Genomic DNA, 14,635 nt, shown 5'->3' with positions numbered 1-14,635 from the left:
ATTAAACCTTTTGGCAAAGTGTCTCTGATTTTCTGAAGTTGCCAGCAAAGTCTCTTTCGTTGTTCTGAGCTCCTGAAAATAGCTTGTTGGTATTTCTCCAGAACATCCAACTCAGGAGATGCAAATAATTGTAATTCATTTGAAATGTCTCCTTGAGAGAATTGTTTCAGGGATGGGGGTCAGGGCTTGTCTGTCCTGCTTGGCACAGCCCAGGCAGGGCTTTCCCAGACACATTGCACACTCCATTTCCCAGCTGGAGCCCCTGCTGCCTCTGAGTTGTGCTGCCCCAGCCCCAGGGATGCTCTCCTTGTCTGCCCATTCCCCCACGGGCTCTGGGCAGGGATGGCCTCAGTGGGGGCTGCTGACATCGTCAGCAACTTGGAGGCTGCTGCTGAATGTCACTGCTGCAGAGGCTTGTTCAGCCTTCAGCTCTTCAGTGCAGGAATTCAGTGTCCCAGGGCTCATTAACATTCAGAACATCTTAATCAGGCAAGCCTCTGGGGATAATTTGATTTCAGTTTTCAAATCATTTGTGATTAATTGGATGGATTTCAGAAGTTTATTCCAACTGAATATATTCTATTTAAAAAGACAGTGAGAACAGATTTCTTAGGTCCTGTTTAAACTTTTTTTACTCCTAATACATTGATGTGTGCAATCTCCAATTGACACTGAATCCAAGTACCTCCTCATGCAGTTTGAATAGATATGAAAATCAAGACCCTTCATAGCTGACAATCAATCAGACTCCGTCCCTTCCCCCACGCCACCATTTGCCCCATCCAAGCCCTGGCACTCAGAGCAGCCTTGTGCAAATCTGAGCTCCCTCCAGCCCAGGCTGCACCTGCAGCTTTCACCTCCTTGCCTCCAACTCCCACTTGCTTTCCTTGGAGAAGGAGCTGCCTGAGACACAGAGGGATGTTCATTTCTTGTCAGCCAACAAAGCCAAGGGAAGGCACAGCTCCATCAAATGCAAATGCAATTCCTTTGTTGGGAATTAAATCTGCTTTCCATAGAAGACAGTCTCAGAGCAATGGAAAACACCTTCTGTGCCCAGCACAGATCCCAGGGCCCCCCAAACCCTCCTGGCCCTGATTCTGCCCAGATTTGCTCACTGCACATACGAGTCACACGCTGAAGTCAGGAGCTCCCTCCATGGCCAGAGGCAGCAAAAGAGACAAAGTGGATGAAGAGCTCTCCTGTGCAGAGCAAAGGTGCAAGTGCCCCTCCAATGGGAGCCACAACTGATCAGGTCTGTGTCCTTTGGGCTCAGGGCCTGGTGACACTAAGAGGAACTGAAAGGTTTCTGGCCAACAAACACCTGAACATTTGAAAAGTTCAATAACCATTAGGGCTCTTCCCTCAGCTCTCTGGGTTGCCACAGCAACATCTGACCTGTCCCCCTTCCCCAAGGGATTTCAGTACAGGAACAACTTTGGACAAAGAAAGAAGAAAAGGTAATTCTGTGATAAACATGATTAAGATATTGACTAATGTGATATTTAATTGAACTTTAGATAGATTGGACAGGTCTCTGAAGCTCAAAACAGGAAACCAGTCAGTTGAGAGGCACTTGAATGACCAGGAAGCAGCTGGAGGCGGAAATCTGGAAGCAGCAAGGTGCACATAGATCCAGCTGGTCAAGTAAAGAGATGCTCTTAGACATGGCCATTGAAACAGGAGAGCTGGAAACACCTGAAGAAAGAGGGAGAGGAAATGCTAGACTGAATATTGGTGCTACAAATAGATGAGATCAGTATTTCTTCATCTGCCATCAGTACACTTCCAGGAAATTCCCATTCCAGGTGGGAAAACTCTGCCATTTCTTAAAAGGACTCAGATGACCCAGATAATAAAAATGTGCTTGCATATTAATAAATTTACAAGTATTGTAAAGCTATGTACTTGTTCCCTTTCGAGGCAGACATCAGTTGAGTGCCCATTAACAGGCAGTGCCACTTGTGCCCTGAGGTGCCCAGCTGGGAGTGGATGTCTCAGAGAGCACCTGAGGGAGAGCAGAGCACTTTGCAAGCTGCAGGCCCCTGACAGCCCTGCAGGGCTCCTGTCCCATTAACATCTGCTCTGCTCCAGTCTGAAACAGGGCCCAGCATGGTGCCGGGATCATCAGAGAACTGAGGTGTGTGCTGGAATTCAATGCCCTCCCCATCCCGCAGCAGCCCTGCATTTCCCTGCTCCAGCTTTGGTCTCCAGCACAGCCATGGAGGCTCTTTGGGCTCTGGACTGTTCCTGCAGCCCCCAAGGGCAGCTGAGCTCTGCCTTTGGCACAGTCAGGCCTGGCCAGCGCAGGCCATGCTCAGCAATTGCCTGTCTGTGCCTGGCCTTGCTGTCAGCCCAGGCTGGTTTCTGGTCCAGGCTCTCTGAGCCCAGCCCAGCTCCCTGCAAGCTCTCCCAGCTGCCCTGAGCTCTGGCCAGCACCAAGGGCCTCTCCCCAGCCCAGCCCAGCCGGCTCTGGCCCCACAGCTCTGCTCAGGCCAGGCTGCTCTGGGCACTGGCCCCACGGCCTCAGCCCCTGCCAAGGGCACAGCAGCAGCTGCAGCTGCGACAGGACTCAGCCCCAGCCATGGGGGAAGGTGCTTGGCCAAGGCACAAGGAGGCTCCCTGGCTGCCCTGCTTCCCTCTGCCTGAGGTGCTGAGAGCTCTGCAGCCCCTGCTGCCGTCCCAGCTGCCCAGGGCAGCACAAGAGCCTGGCCTTGGGGCCTGTCCAGAGCTACTCCTGCTCCAGGCCCAGGCCCATCCCAAAGCTGGGGTAGCCACAAAGCTTTGCCCATTTCTGTTCATTGCTGCTCTGATGGGGATGGATCCTCAGCCACTTGGAGGTTGCTGATGAGTTTTATTCCTCCAGAGGCCTCCTCTTTCTTGACCTTTTCATTTCAGGAATTCAGGAATAAAAGCTCATAAACATTTGTTCAGAACACCCAAAGAAGAAAAGACCTTAGGAATAATCTAAGTTTTTATGTATTCTCTGGTAAATTTCACAGATTTCAGACGTGCCTTCAAAGTGATTATAGTATTTTGAAAACAATGCAGAGAGAACTGTTTTTTTCCTGTTTACTTTTCCTGTTTATAAATTGTTGCCAAAAATCCCCAGTTGATATTTACACCCAGCACCTCCTAATGCAGTGTGAACAGATATGAAAATCAAGACCCTTCATGGCTGACAACCAGTCAGACTTTATCCCCACCATTTCCCTCATAGACCCCTGGCACTCCTATGGATCAGGAATAGTGTGTCCAGCAGGAGCAGGGCAGTGATTCTTTCTCTGCTCTCAGCACTGGTTGGACAGCACCTCGAGTGCTGTGTCCAGTTCTGGGTTCCCCCTTTTGGAAGGACATGGAGGGTTGCAGTGTGTCCAGAGAAGGGCAACAAGTCTAGGAAGGGGTCTGGAACACAAGTCCTGTGAAGAGCGGCTGAGGGAGCCAAGGTTGTTTATCCTGGAGAAGAGGAGGATCAGGGGAGAGCTCAGCACTCTCTCAAACTCCCTGAAAGGAGGGTGTGGCCAGGTCGGGGTTGGGCTCTTTTCTCAGGGAACAGGGAGAGAAAAAAGGGATTGAGCATTCAGCTGCACCAGGAGATGTTTAGGCTGGGCGTTAGGAAATATTCTCCACAGAAAGGGTGACTGTTCATTGGAATGGGCTGCCCAGGGATGTGGCTAAGTCACCATCCCTGAAGGTGTTTAAGGAAAGACTGGATGTAGCACTCAGTGCCTTGGTCTGGGTGACAAGGTGGTGTTGGGTCCCAGGTTGGACTTGATGCTCTCCAAGGTCTTTTGCAGCTTGGTTGGGTCTCTGATGATTGTAATACTGCAGGGCCCTGGGGAAGCAAGGGGCCATTGTGATACTGTGGGGCCTGGTGGCACTAAGTGGACCATGGTGACACTGTGTATGACATGGCAGCACAGAGCCAAGGGGCCATGGTGACACTGTGGGGCTGACTGGAAGCAAAGCGTCCATGGTGACAGCCTGGGTCCTGCTGGAGCCACAGAGGCCACTGTGACGCTGCGGGGCCTTGTTGAACCACAGGGCCATTGTGCCACTGCGGGACCAAGGAGACCCTTGGGAGAGTCTGGGGACAATGGAATCAAGGGGCAATTACTCCACTGCAAGGACTCTGGGAACTGAGGGATCAATTGTGATACTCTGGTGCCCCATGGAACCAAGGGTCTCTGCTGACACTGCAGGATCTTCTGTCACCAGGGCTCCATTGTGGCACTCTGAGGACTCGTGGAGCCAAGAGGCCACTGTGACCCTGCAGGGCCTTGTGGAACCATGCAGAGCATAGTGACAGAGCAGGACCTCGTGTCATGATCGGGCAATGGTGACACTGCAGGGCCCCATGGAACCAAGGGGCCAGTGCTACTCCTCAGGGACTCATGGAATTAAGGAAATGTGTTTAACACTGTGGTGGCCCTTGGGACCAAGAGGCCGTTGTGACACTGTGAAACCAAGGAGAGCATTGCTGCACCAAGACCTCATGAAACCAAGGATCCATTGTGGCACTACAGGGCCTTGGAGGACCATGGTGCCTTTGTGACACTTCAGGGCCCAATGATCCAAGGGACTTTGTAACACCAAGGGGTCCTATGGAACCAAAGTGACATTGTGACACTGGGAGGCCACAAGGAATCATGGAGATAATTGGGACACTCTGGGGCCTCGTGAAAACATGGTGACTCCAGGTTGGTTGGGAGTGTTGATCTGCTGGAGGGTAGGAGGGCTCTGCACAGGGCCCTGGACAGGCTGGATCCAGGGCCCAAATCCAACAAGGTGAGGTTTAACAAGTCCAAGTGCCGGGTCCTGCACTTTGGCCACAACAAACCCTGCAGCCCTATAGGCTGGGCACAGAGTGTATGGACAGCTGCCAGGCAGAAAGGGACCTGGGGGGACTGATGGACAGCAGGCTGGACATGAGGCAGCAGTGTGCCTAGGTGGCCAAGAAGGCCAATGGCTCCTGGCCTGGATCAAGAATGGTGTGGCCAGCAGGAGCAGGGCACTGATTCTTCCCCTGTGCTCGGCATTTGTTGTGCAGCACCTTGAGTGCTGGATCCAGTTCTGAGCCCCCACAATTAGGAAGGACATGAAGGGGCTGCAGCATATCCAGAGAAGTGCAGGAAGGTTTGTGAGGGGTCTGGAACACAAGTCCTGTGATGGGCATTTGTGGGAGTTGGGGTTGCTTATCCTGGAATAGAGGAGGCTCAGGAGAGACAAGGCAGTGTCAGGGCACAGGTTGGACTTGATGATCTCCAAGGCCTTTTCCAGCCTTGCTGATTCAGGGATTCTCTGAAACCACCCTTGGAGCAGTTGAACGATTAGCCCTGGGCCTCCTCTTCAGAAGCTCCAGCAGCCCAGGTCCCTCAGCTTCTCCTCCCACGCCCAAAGCCCATCCTGTCAGTCCTGCAGAGCCTCTGCAGCTCCTCCTCATTGCCCAGAACAGGGAGCCCCAGAGCCAGACACAGCAGCCCAGATGTGTCTCCCTGGTCTGTGGTGCCTCTGGCAAGGGAACAGTGCAAGGCACTGCAGGAGCCTGCAGACAATTCCTGCAGCACTTGTAGGATGATCCTGCTGCCCAAGGGATGTTCCCATGGTGCCCAGTCAGAAAGTGCAATGGGGAGTGGGGCCGGAGAGGAAAGGGCAAGCAGGGATGGGCTGCTTCCAGGGGAGGGAACAGGGGTGGGCAAGAGGAAGAAATTTGTGCTTGGGAAGAGTAAAGAAAGCAAAGGAGAAGCAAAGGAAATGCTCAGGGCAGTTTGGGGGTGGCTACCAGGCAGCCCTGGCTCAGAGCTGCAGAATCTGCAGTGGGACAGGAAACTCCCAGCTCATGGGAACAAACTTTCTGGCTGACTGCAGAGGCCAGGACAAAGCTGCGTGCTTTCCCTCTCATGCCCAGCCCTTGCTGGCCCCAGGGCCTGATGGCATTTGTGCCCCCTCAGGTTCATGTCCCCACACCAACACCATGGGAGTGCTCCTGCCTGCTCTGTGCAATGATAGCAGGGGCTCCTGAGCCAGTGCTGCCATGTTTGTGCCTGCAAGGATGGGGCACCTGTGTGAACTGGGGGAGAGGCCAGGGCTGCAGAGGGGGGATGTTATCAGCAGCTCCATGAGGATGCTCTGGGACGCTGCCCTGGGCTGTCCAGAGCTCTGGGGATGTATCAGCCCCTGCTCTGCTGCTTCTTCCCAGCGCCCCCAGGGCCCTTACAGAGCACCAGCCATGCTGTTTGCCCCCAGCCTGCCCACAGCCAGCCTGGGGCTGCTCACGGGGGTTTTCTGTGCTGAACATTGGCCTGGCTGTGTTCTTGAGAGAGCCTGGGCAAGGGGCCTGTAGCCCCCAGGCCCTGGCCTGAGGCGTCAGTGCTGCCCCAGCAGTGCTCATAGCCTGTCCCTGCTGCAGCCCTGGCACTGCCACCCCAAGATTGTGCCCGGTCCCGAGAGAACTCAGCCCCAACACCAACACCAGGGTCACCATGGCAGTGGGGCAGGGCCACAGCAGCAACACTGCCAATGCCAAGTGCTGCTGCTCCTCAGCACAGCTGCTGTGCCAGCACTGATCTGCCCCCAGCTCTGCACACAGACATTGCAGCTGTAGCTTCAGAGAAGGCAACAAAAGGGCATCTCTGCAGTGAACTCTGCTGGGAGATCCTTTAGTTCCTTTAAAGCCACTGAGAGTGCCTCATTGACACAGTCTGTGCTCACAAGGAAAGTGAAGAGAAAGAAAATGAGAAATGGCAGAAACAATGGCATTTCTTTGGTGATAATCAAAACAAGTGAAACAAAGAGAAAGAACCTCCAAAATAAAAACAACAAGAAGTACCAAAAATTACTCTTATTACAAGTGAGTTGCAGAAATTGGCCAGCAGTTCAATGTTTCTGAAACCATCCAGTCATCTGTCTCCTCACTGCAGCCTTGAGCTCCCAGTTCCTCAGGCTGTAGATGAGAGGATTCAGGGCTGGAGGCACCACTGAGTACAGAACTGACAGTGACAGATCCAGGGAGGTGGAGGAGATGGAGGGAGGTTTCAGGTGAGCAAACACTGCAGTGCTGAGGAACAGAGAAACCACGGCCAGGTGAGGGAGGCAGGTGGAAAAGGCTTTGTGCCGTCCCTGCTCAGAGGGGATCCTCAGCACAGCCCTGAAGATCTGCACATAGGAGAAAACAATGAACACAAAACAACCAAAATTTAAACACACACTAACAGCAAGAAGCCCAAATTTTCTGATGTAGGATTTGGAGCATGAGAGCTTGAGGATCTGTGGCATTTCACAGAAGAACTGGCCCAGGGCATTGCCATGGCAGAGGGGCAGGGAAAATGTGTTTGCTGCGAGAAGTAGAGCAGTGAGAAAGCCACTGGACCAGGCAGCTGCTGCCATGTGGGCAGAAGCTCTGCTGCCCAGGAGGGTCTCGTAGTGCAGGGGTTTGCAGATGGACACGTATCGGTCGTAGCACATGATGGTCAGGAGATAAAACTCTGTTGCTGCACAGAAAACAAAAAGAAATAGTTGGACTGCACATCCTGTGTAGGAGATGGTCATGGTGTCCCAGAGGGAATTGTGCATGGCTTTGGGGACAGTGGTGCAGATGGAGCCCAGGTCACTGAGGGCCAGGTTGAGCAGAAAGAAGTACATGGGTGTGTGCAGTTGGTGGCTGCAGGCTACGGTGCTGATGATGAGGCTGTTGGCCAGGAGGGCAGCCAGGGAGATGGCCAGCAAGAGGCAGAAGTGCAGGAGCTGCAGCTCTCGCGTGTCTGCCAATGCCAGCAGGAGGAAGTGGCTGATGGAGCTGCTGTTGGACATTTGCTTAGGCAGGCCACAGGGATCTGTTCATGGAGAAAGGACAGTGACAAGTCAGGAGAGGTGGCTTTGAGCCAATCCTGGGCTATTCCCTGCAGACTGTCCTGTTGGGACTCACCCACCCTTGTTCCTGCTCTGGGATAATCTTCACCCACTGTCTGCCTGAGCTCCAGTTGTGGTCCTGGAGCGTGCCAGGAGCAGGCAGATCTGTGCCTGGGGGCTCTTGAGGAGCTATCCCTGTCCCACTGCCCTGGGTTTGTCTGAGGGACAAGGTTGGATATTCAGGATTTGTCAGCGGTATCAGTTGGATATTCAGGTACTGTCCGCAGTACTACTGCAGACAGGTTTGGTAGCATCTATACTCCAAGTTCTATAGGATCTGCATGGCAGGAGCTGATTCAAGGAATTTTTTCTTACCCACACATCACTCCTGGCTCTCTGAGGACAGAAATCCCCAGCATTCCTGCTGCACTCACAGTTGGCCACTGAGAGATGGGAGAGGCAAAGGATTCCCTGTGGCTAAGGGAAGGTGAGGGGCTGCATGGGCTTGTTCCCAACTGCCCTGCCTTTGCACCTTCGACTGCAATCAGAGCACAATCACACTCCCGGGTCACCCTGGGATAAACCAGACCCTGCCCAGAGCAGAGGGATCCCTGAATGTCTCACTCTCTCCAAAGGTCTCTGGGCAAGGTCTCAGCACCCCTTGTGCCAAGGACACTCACGGCTCCCCTGGCAAACCCAAGAGCATTTCCTCAGCTCTGGCAGCTCTGCCCTTCCCCGTGGGACATTCAGGGAACTCCCAGAGGCTCTGGCACAGATCTGAACCCAGGAGGACAGCTCAGAGCTTGGAAGGGCCCAGCAAGGAGATCCCTGTGTGTGCCCATGATGGGATCTCAGGGAGGGGCCTCAGCTCATTCCCCTTTCCCATGGACTGCTTTGCCCACAGCCCCACAGGTCCTAGGGAAGCTTGGACACCCCATTCCCATGGACAGCCCTGCCTGGCAGGAATGCCAAAGGCAGTTCCTGGCTCAGCTGCTTCCAACGCCAGAGCCTCCCTGAGAGCAGCAGATAACAGTGACAATATCAGGGCAGTGCAGAAACAAGAGAAGATGTTGTGGTGCTGTACCTGAGAGGGTAGGGCAGAGACAGCTGGGCACTCAGGACAGTGTTCCTGTGCCCAGCTGTGCCCGGCACCTCCTACACACCAACAGTGCCCTCCTGCCCCCAGCACTGCTCTCTTCAGCCCCCTCTCCTTCCCTCAGCATCTCCCTGGGCCTGGACATTCCCTCCTGAGAGGTGCCTTGTCCCTGCCAGTGCTCACAGAGCCCACCCCACCCTGTGTGCCCTGGCCCCAGCCCTACAGAAACCTGCCTGTGTGCAGGGCCCTGGCTGGGGCAGGCTCTGTGTGCAGGTGGGCAAGGGCAGCTCAGGAGAGCCCTGCTGGGCCCTGCAAAGGTGATGCTGCTGCTATGCAGGGCTGAGGAATGGCTGAGGGCCCTTTGGGAGGCTCCCAGCAGACACTGACCACCCAAAGTAACAGTTCTGGAGACTCTGTAAATGTTTAAACATTCCTTTGTTGATCCTGTGTGTCCCTTTCAACTGAGAATGTTCTGTGATTCTGGGATTACAATTCCTGTTCTGCTTCTCTCAACCCCCTGTGGTCTATAATCAAAAGAGAAAACAAAAACCCTTGCAACACTCTTAGAACAGAAAAGTAGAAATCAGACATTAATTGGAAGCTTCCAGGTGTCCCAGTGGGGATGGGGAACAGCCGGGGCATTTCAACAATTTATTAAGGTTGATTAATCAGGATATTTAACAGGAGAAACCAGTAGGAGATTCAGTATCCCCAGTTACACACCCCTGGGTCAACCCATTGGAGTAGGTCCAAGGGCTTCTTTGCCTTCATTTTTTGTTGTGACTGCTCACATTCTGGTCAAAAACCAAAATGTACTTCTTGTAGGTCCTCTTCCTGATAATAAGACTATACAGTATTTCAGAAAAGTATTTAGACAGTCAGCCTATTGTTTTAAACTATAAGAGAGGTTAGGGAAGGTACTAGAATTAATTAAGGATTATAGTTATCGAAGTATATAATACTAGCTTAATCAAGTTAATAAGAAGTTTAATAAAATAAAGTAAGTATTACAGTTTTATAACTATATAATAGTAATTGACAGAGCTAAAAATATATTAAAAAGAGCTAAAAATATATAAAAGAAAAAATTATATAAAATATAATAAAATACAAAAAAAGAGAATATTTTATTTATAAAATAAAAATATATAAAAATATAAAAGTATCTTATATATACATATATTTAAAAATAGCAATAAATATTGCTACAAATATTAAAAAAAAGCAATCACCCCAGCTTTCCCATTCTTTTCCAAGCAGGAAATAGAAAACACTCTCAGGAAAGCTCCTGATCTTTACAGCAATGCCAGGCTTACCTTCTTTGGGGAAGTGTCCTTCTGAGCTGTGCCCAGGCTGGTATAGAGCTGGGAGCAGCCCTGCCCCACCCAGCCCCTCTCAGCAGCAGCACCTGCCCTGCTCAGGGTGGCTCCTTCCTCCCACAGCTTCTCCCCAGCACTGGGAGCAGCTTCCTGGGCAGGCTGAGAGCTGTCCCTGGCAGGCAGCAGAGTCCCTGCCCCAGAACAGCTCCCTGGGCTGCAGGACCCTGCTCTGCAGGACAGCCCTGGACACCCCTGGCTGCAGCCCCGGCTGCTCAGCCCTGCAGCAGAGCCTGGAAACAGGAGCTGCCTTGGGCTGTGCCTTGGCTGGGGCAGCAGGGAAAGTCAGCCCTGCCCTAGGGCCACAGCCCTGCCCTGCAGAAGCTCTGAGAGTCCTCCTGAAAGGTCCTAAAAACTGTGGGATGTGCCAGCATCTGGAGATCCCTGCAGGAACTGCAGCTTCTCTTCCCACAGCCAGGGAATGACTGTTTGAACCCTGGGATGGTTTCTGCTCTAGTGAGCCCTGAGTGAGCTCTGCTCTGTGCTCCCAGCCCAGGCTGAGTTTAACCCCTCTGTGAGTCTGTGCTGTGCCCAGGGTGGCTGCAGGCAGTGCCCCAGCCCTGCTGGGCTGTGCACAGGAGCTGCTCCTGGCCACAGCTGTCTCTCTGCAGTGCTGCCCTTGCCAGGAGCTGCCTCTGTGCCAGGAGCCCAGCCCAGCTCAGCAGCACAGACACAGCACAAGGACTTTAATGACCCTCTGGGGCTTTGTGCTCAGGCCCTGAACATCAGTCCCTGAGAGGGAGCTGAAGAAACCTCTCAAAAGCTCCAAGTCAGAATCTAATTCCAAAGTTTCTTTCACTTCTAATGGGTCCCAATGAGGGACACAATTGAGAAAGTGTCCCCAGGCGCCAGGCAGAGCAGAGAACTGGAGGTAGTGATGACAGGTGGGAACAAAGAGAAGCCAAGTCTTGGTGCCCTGGGGCACAGCAGGGTCTGTGCCACCAAGGGCTGGGAGGAGACACCTTGTCATGAGGCACTGGGGCCTCTTGGCACAGCCCATGCCAGGCTGGGCACTGTCAGCCCCTTGTCCTGCCCTCAGCATCCCCCCCTAGCCCACATCCCAGTGGCCTCAAGGATCTGCTGGAAGGAGTCCCTGGGAAGCCTTGCTCAGCAATGGCCCTGGGGTGGCCCCTTCATGCTCCCAGGGACTGCAGGTTTTTCAAAGGACTTTGAGATTGGCTTTTGCCTTGGAGTCTCTGAGAGGTTTCTGCAATCATGGCCTCCAATTATCTGCATTAATTAGTCCCTGGAGAGGCATTTTCAGTAACAACATTCAGTGGGGCTCATTAATGCTTCCAGGTACTTCAGTTATTTTAAGGTACTTGGTGTTTCCCTTTTGATACAGACTCTCTGAGAGGTTTCTGCAATCATGGCCCCAATTATCTGCTTTTACGAGTCCCTGGAGAGCTTTGTATTGACACTCAGTGGGGCTCATTAATACTTTGGGATACTCAATATTTTTTAAGGTACTTTGGATTTTCCTTTCCACCCTGAGTCTCTGAGAGGTTTTTGTGCCATCCTGGCCTCCAATTCTCTCCTCCAAGGAGTCCATGAGGAGCCGGTGTTGGGGATGGACGTGAGTGGGATCCATTCTGGCCTCGAGACACTTTGGGGCTTTCATCTGACTTGGAGTCCTGGAAAGGTTTGTGTCATCTCCTGTCAGGCCATGATGTTCCAGGGCTCAGCTCCAAGTGCACAATGGTGATCATTAGGATCAAGCAAATCCTGACAAGCCATGGCTCTGCCTTGATTTCCCTCTGCTTTCATGCAGTTCAACAGAAATATTTTTGTAGTGGTTTCAGTTTGTCAGTTTGAGTTTTTTTGGCCAATGCATCAATTAGTGTGGTGGGTTCAGTGCTAGCTAATTACCAGTGCACTCACTAGAATATCCTTACTCATTTCCTGCTGTGAGATAGGACTGGGAGAAAGACAAAATGGGTTAAAAACTTTAAAAGTGTATAAAGAAAAGTTTATTAATAGTAAGTAAAGGAATGAGTAATAAAAATCAGAACAAAACTTGCAGAACACTTCTCCTCCCCCTACAACCTTTCTTTCTTACTGACTGTGTAAAGAGACAAAACCTAAAATTTTCAGTCAGTTTACCACCTCTAGAATAGTCTTTCTACAGTTCACTTAGGTAGAGGAGTCTCTCTTTCATGCTAGGGAGACTTCTCCATAAGAAAACAGTTCTCTCATGACTCTCAATTCCCACAAATAGCAGCCACCCAGAAAATCTGCAATTGTGAAGTCCCTTGCAGTTTTTCACAGCCCTTCCCACAGCTGTGTTTATGGGTCATGTCAACCTATGGGGTATTAGTTTAAACATGAGCAGTTTAAGAGCAAAAGTTCTCTTCATCTATTTCTGAAACCATCTTCATTTCTGAAACAGAGATCCTCTCTCCATGAGGGCACAGGTTCTCATCACTCTGTTCTCTTTCTCTGCTCAAACTTCTCATGGGATCACAGCTAATTCAGCCTTTGCTTACTTTAGCATGGAGGCCTTTGCTGAACAAGTCATCTCCCCATACTTTTTATTGCTTTATGGGGAAAAAGAGAATCTGTCTGGGCTGGCTGTTGTCTGTCTCTGATTAGACACGGGTGAGATGGGTTCACTCTTATCGGGCTTCAAAGGACGAGGGTGGACTTTCAGGTTCGGTCTTCAAGGTTGTCTATTATTTCTTATCTACAAAGTTTTTCTTTTGCTCAGCCAGGGTCTGACTAGCAAGGCAGCTAAAGGCGCTCTGACTGCCCACAGGACGGTCGCATCTTTTTATAACAAAGACTACGTAAATCATATTTATCTTTTGTCTCTAATACTTATCATTTTTATTACCAGGTGTACCTTCACTAAGAACCTATCAAAAATATCTGTGTCACACAGAAAATGGAAAACATGAAGAAGGAAGAAGAGCCACGAGACAGGCCCAAATTCCTCCATCTTGTCTCCATAACCCCCCTGTACCAAAATCTTAAAACCTGTGTTTTGCCCTGTAATTATACTATTTCTATACCCTTTAAACCTCAGTGTTTCTCATATCCCCATATACAGGTGGTACGTCTCTCGAAGGGTCAAAGTCAAGCCACCAGGCAGTTTTGGCAACATTCCAAGACTCCCGAGCCTCGCAAGGTTTCTCTTGGTAGCTCTGGACATCAGGAGCGATATGCTGAGTTCCCACACAAGACCAAGTGACATATGTTTAAGAAGCTCCACCATACAACCAACTACCAGCAGAGGAAATACTCTACACTCTTTTAATTGACGGTTCCTGTTGCTTCGTAGGGAGGATGCAGTGCAGAAAGCATCAGAATGGAGCCCCACACAGGTTGCACAAGCTGCCGAAAGAGAAGATGGATCAAGTCAACTTGCTGAACTCAAAGTTGTTCAGCTGGCCCTGGACATTGCTGAGAGAGAGAAATGGCTAAAGCTCTAGCTTTTACTGATTCGTAGATGGTAGCCAATGCTCGGTGGGGCTGGCTGGAAAGGTGGAAAAAGACCAACTGGCAGTGTAGGAGAAAACCAATCTGGGCTGCTGCTGAATGGAAAGATATCACCACTCTGGTGGAGAATCTACATGTGAAAGTTCGCTATGTAGATGCCCAAGTCCCCAAGAGTCGGAGTAATGAGGAACACCAAAACAACGAGCAGGTAGATCAGGCAGCAAAAATAGAGGTGTCAAAGATAGACTTAGATTGGGAACATATGGGAGAGTTGTTCCTAGGTCGATGGGCCCATGATGCCTCAGGTCATCAGGGCAGGGATGCCACCTATAAGTGGGCATGAGACCGAGGGCTGGATCTAACCACGGACAGTATTTCTCAGGTTATTCATGACTGTGAGGCATGTGCTGCCATCAAACAGGCCAAGCGAGTGAAGCCCCTGTGGTATGGGGGGCAGTGATCCAAGGACAAGTATGGGGAGGCCTGGCAGATTGACTACACCACACTGCCCCAGACATGCCAAGGCAAGCGCTACATGCTGATCATGGTGGAAGCCACCACAGGAGAGACCCATCCTGTGCCTCACACTACTGCCCAGAACACCATCCTGGGCCTGGAAAAGCAAATCCTGTGGAGACATGGAACACCTGAGAGAATTGAGTTGGACAATGGAACCCATTTCAAGAATGGCCTTATCAACACCTGGGTCACGGAACATGGTATTGAATGGATATACCATATCCCCTATCATACACCAGCTGCTGGGGAAGTTGAACCGTGCAATGGACTACTCAAGACTACCCTGAAGACACTTGGGGGGGAACTTTTAGAAATTGGGAAATGAACTCAGGAAAAGACACCTGGATAGTCAACACCCAAG

At 51.3% G+C, this 14,635-nt stretch overlaps 1 protein-coding gene across 1 annotated transcript; it reads right to left on the bottom strand.

Annotated features, from left to right (window-relative positions):
• Positions 1 to 6,873: 6,873 nt before the first annotated feature.
• Positions 6,874 to 7,806, bottom strand: LOC311166185 (olfactory receptor 14J1-like; the record flags this gene model as incomplete). The annotated part of the gene is made up of 1 exon (XM_084227653.1): positions 6,874 to 7,806. The coding sequence occupies one exon, from the start codon at positions 7,804 to 7,806 to the stop codon at positions 6,874 to 6,876; it is 933 nt and encodes a 310-aa protein (XP_084083779.1).
• Positions 7,807 to 14,635: the final 6,829 nt, after the last annotated feature.

The sequence above is a fragment of the Fringilla coelebs genome (genome assembly GCF_963513975.1).
Source record: "Fringilla coelebs genome assembly, contig: SCAFFOLD_41, whole genome shotgun sequence".
NCBI classification, from domain to species: Eukaryota; Metazoa; Chordata; class Aves; order Passeriformes; family Fringillidae; genus Fringilla; species Fringilla coelebs.
Note: the sequence above shows the minus strand (reverse complement) of the source record. Positions and strands in the feature narration are given on the sequence as shown.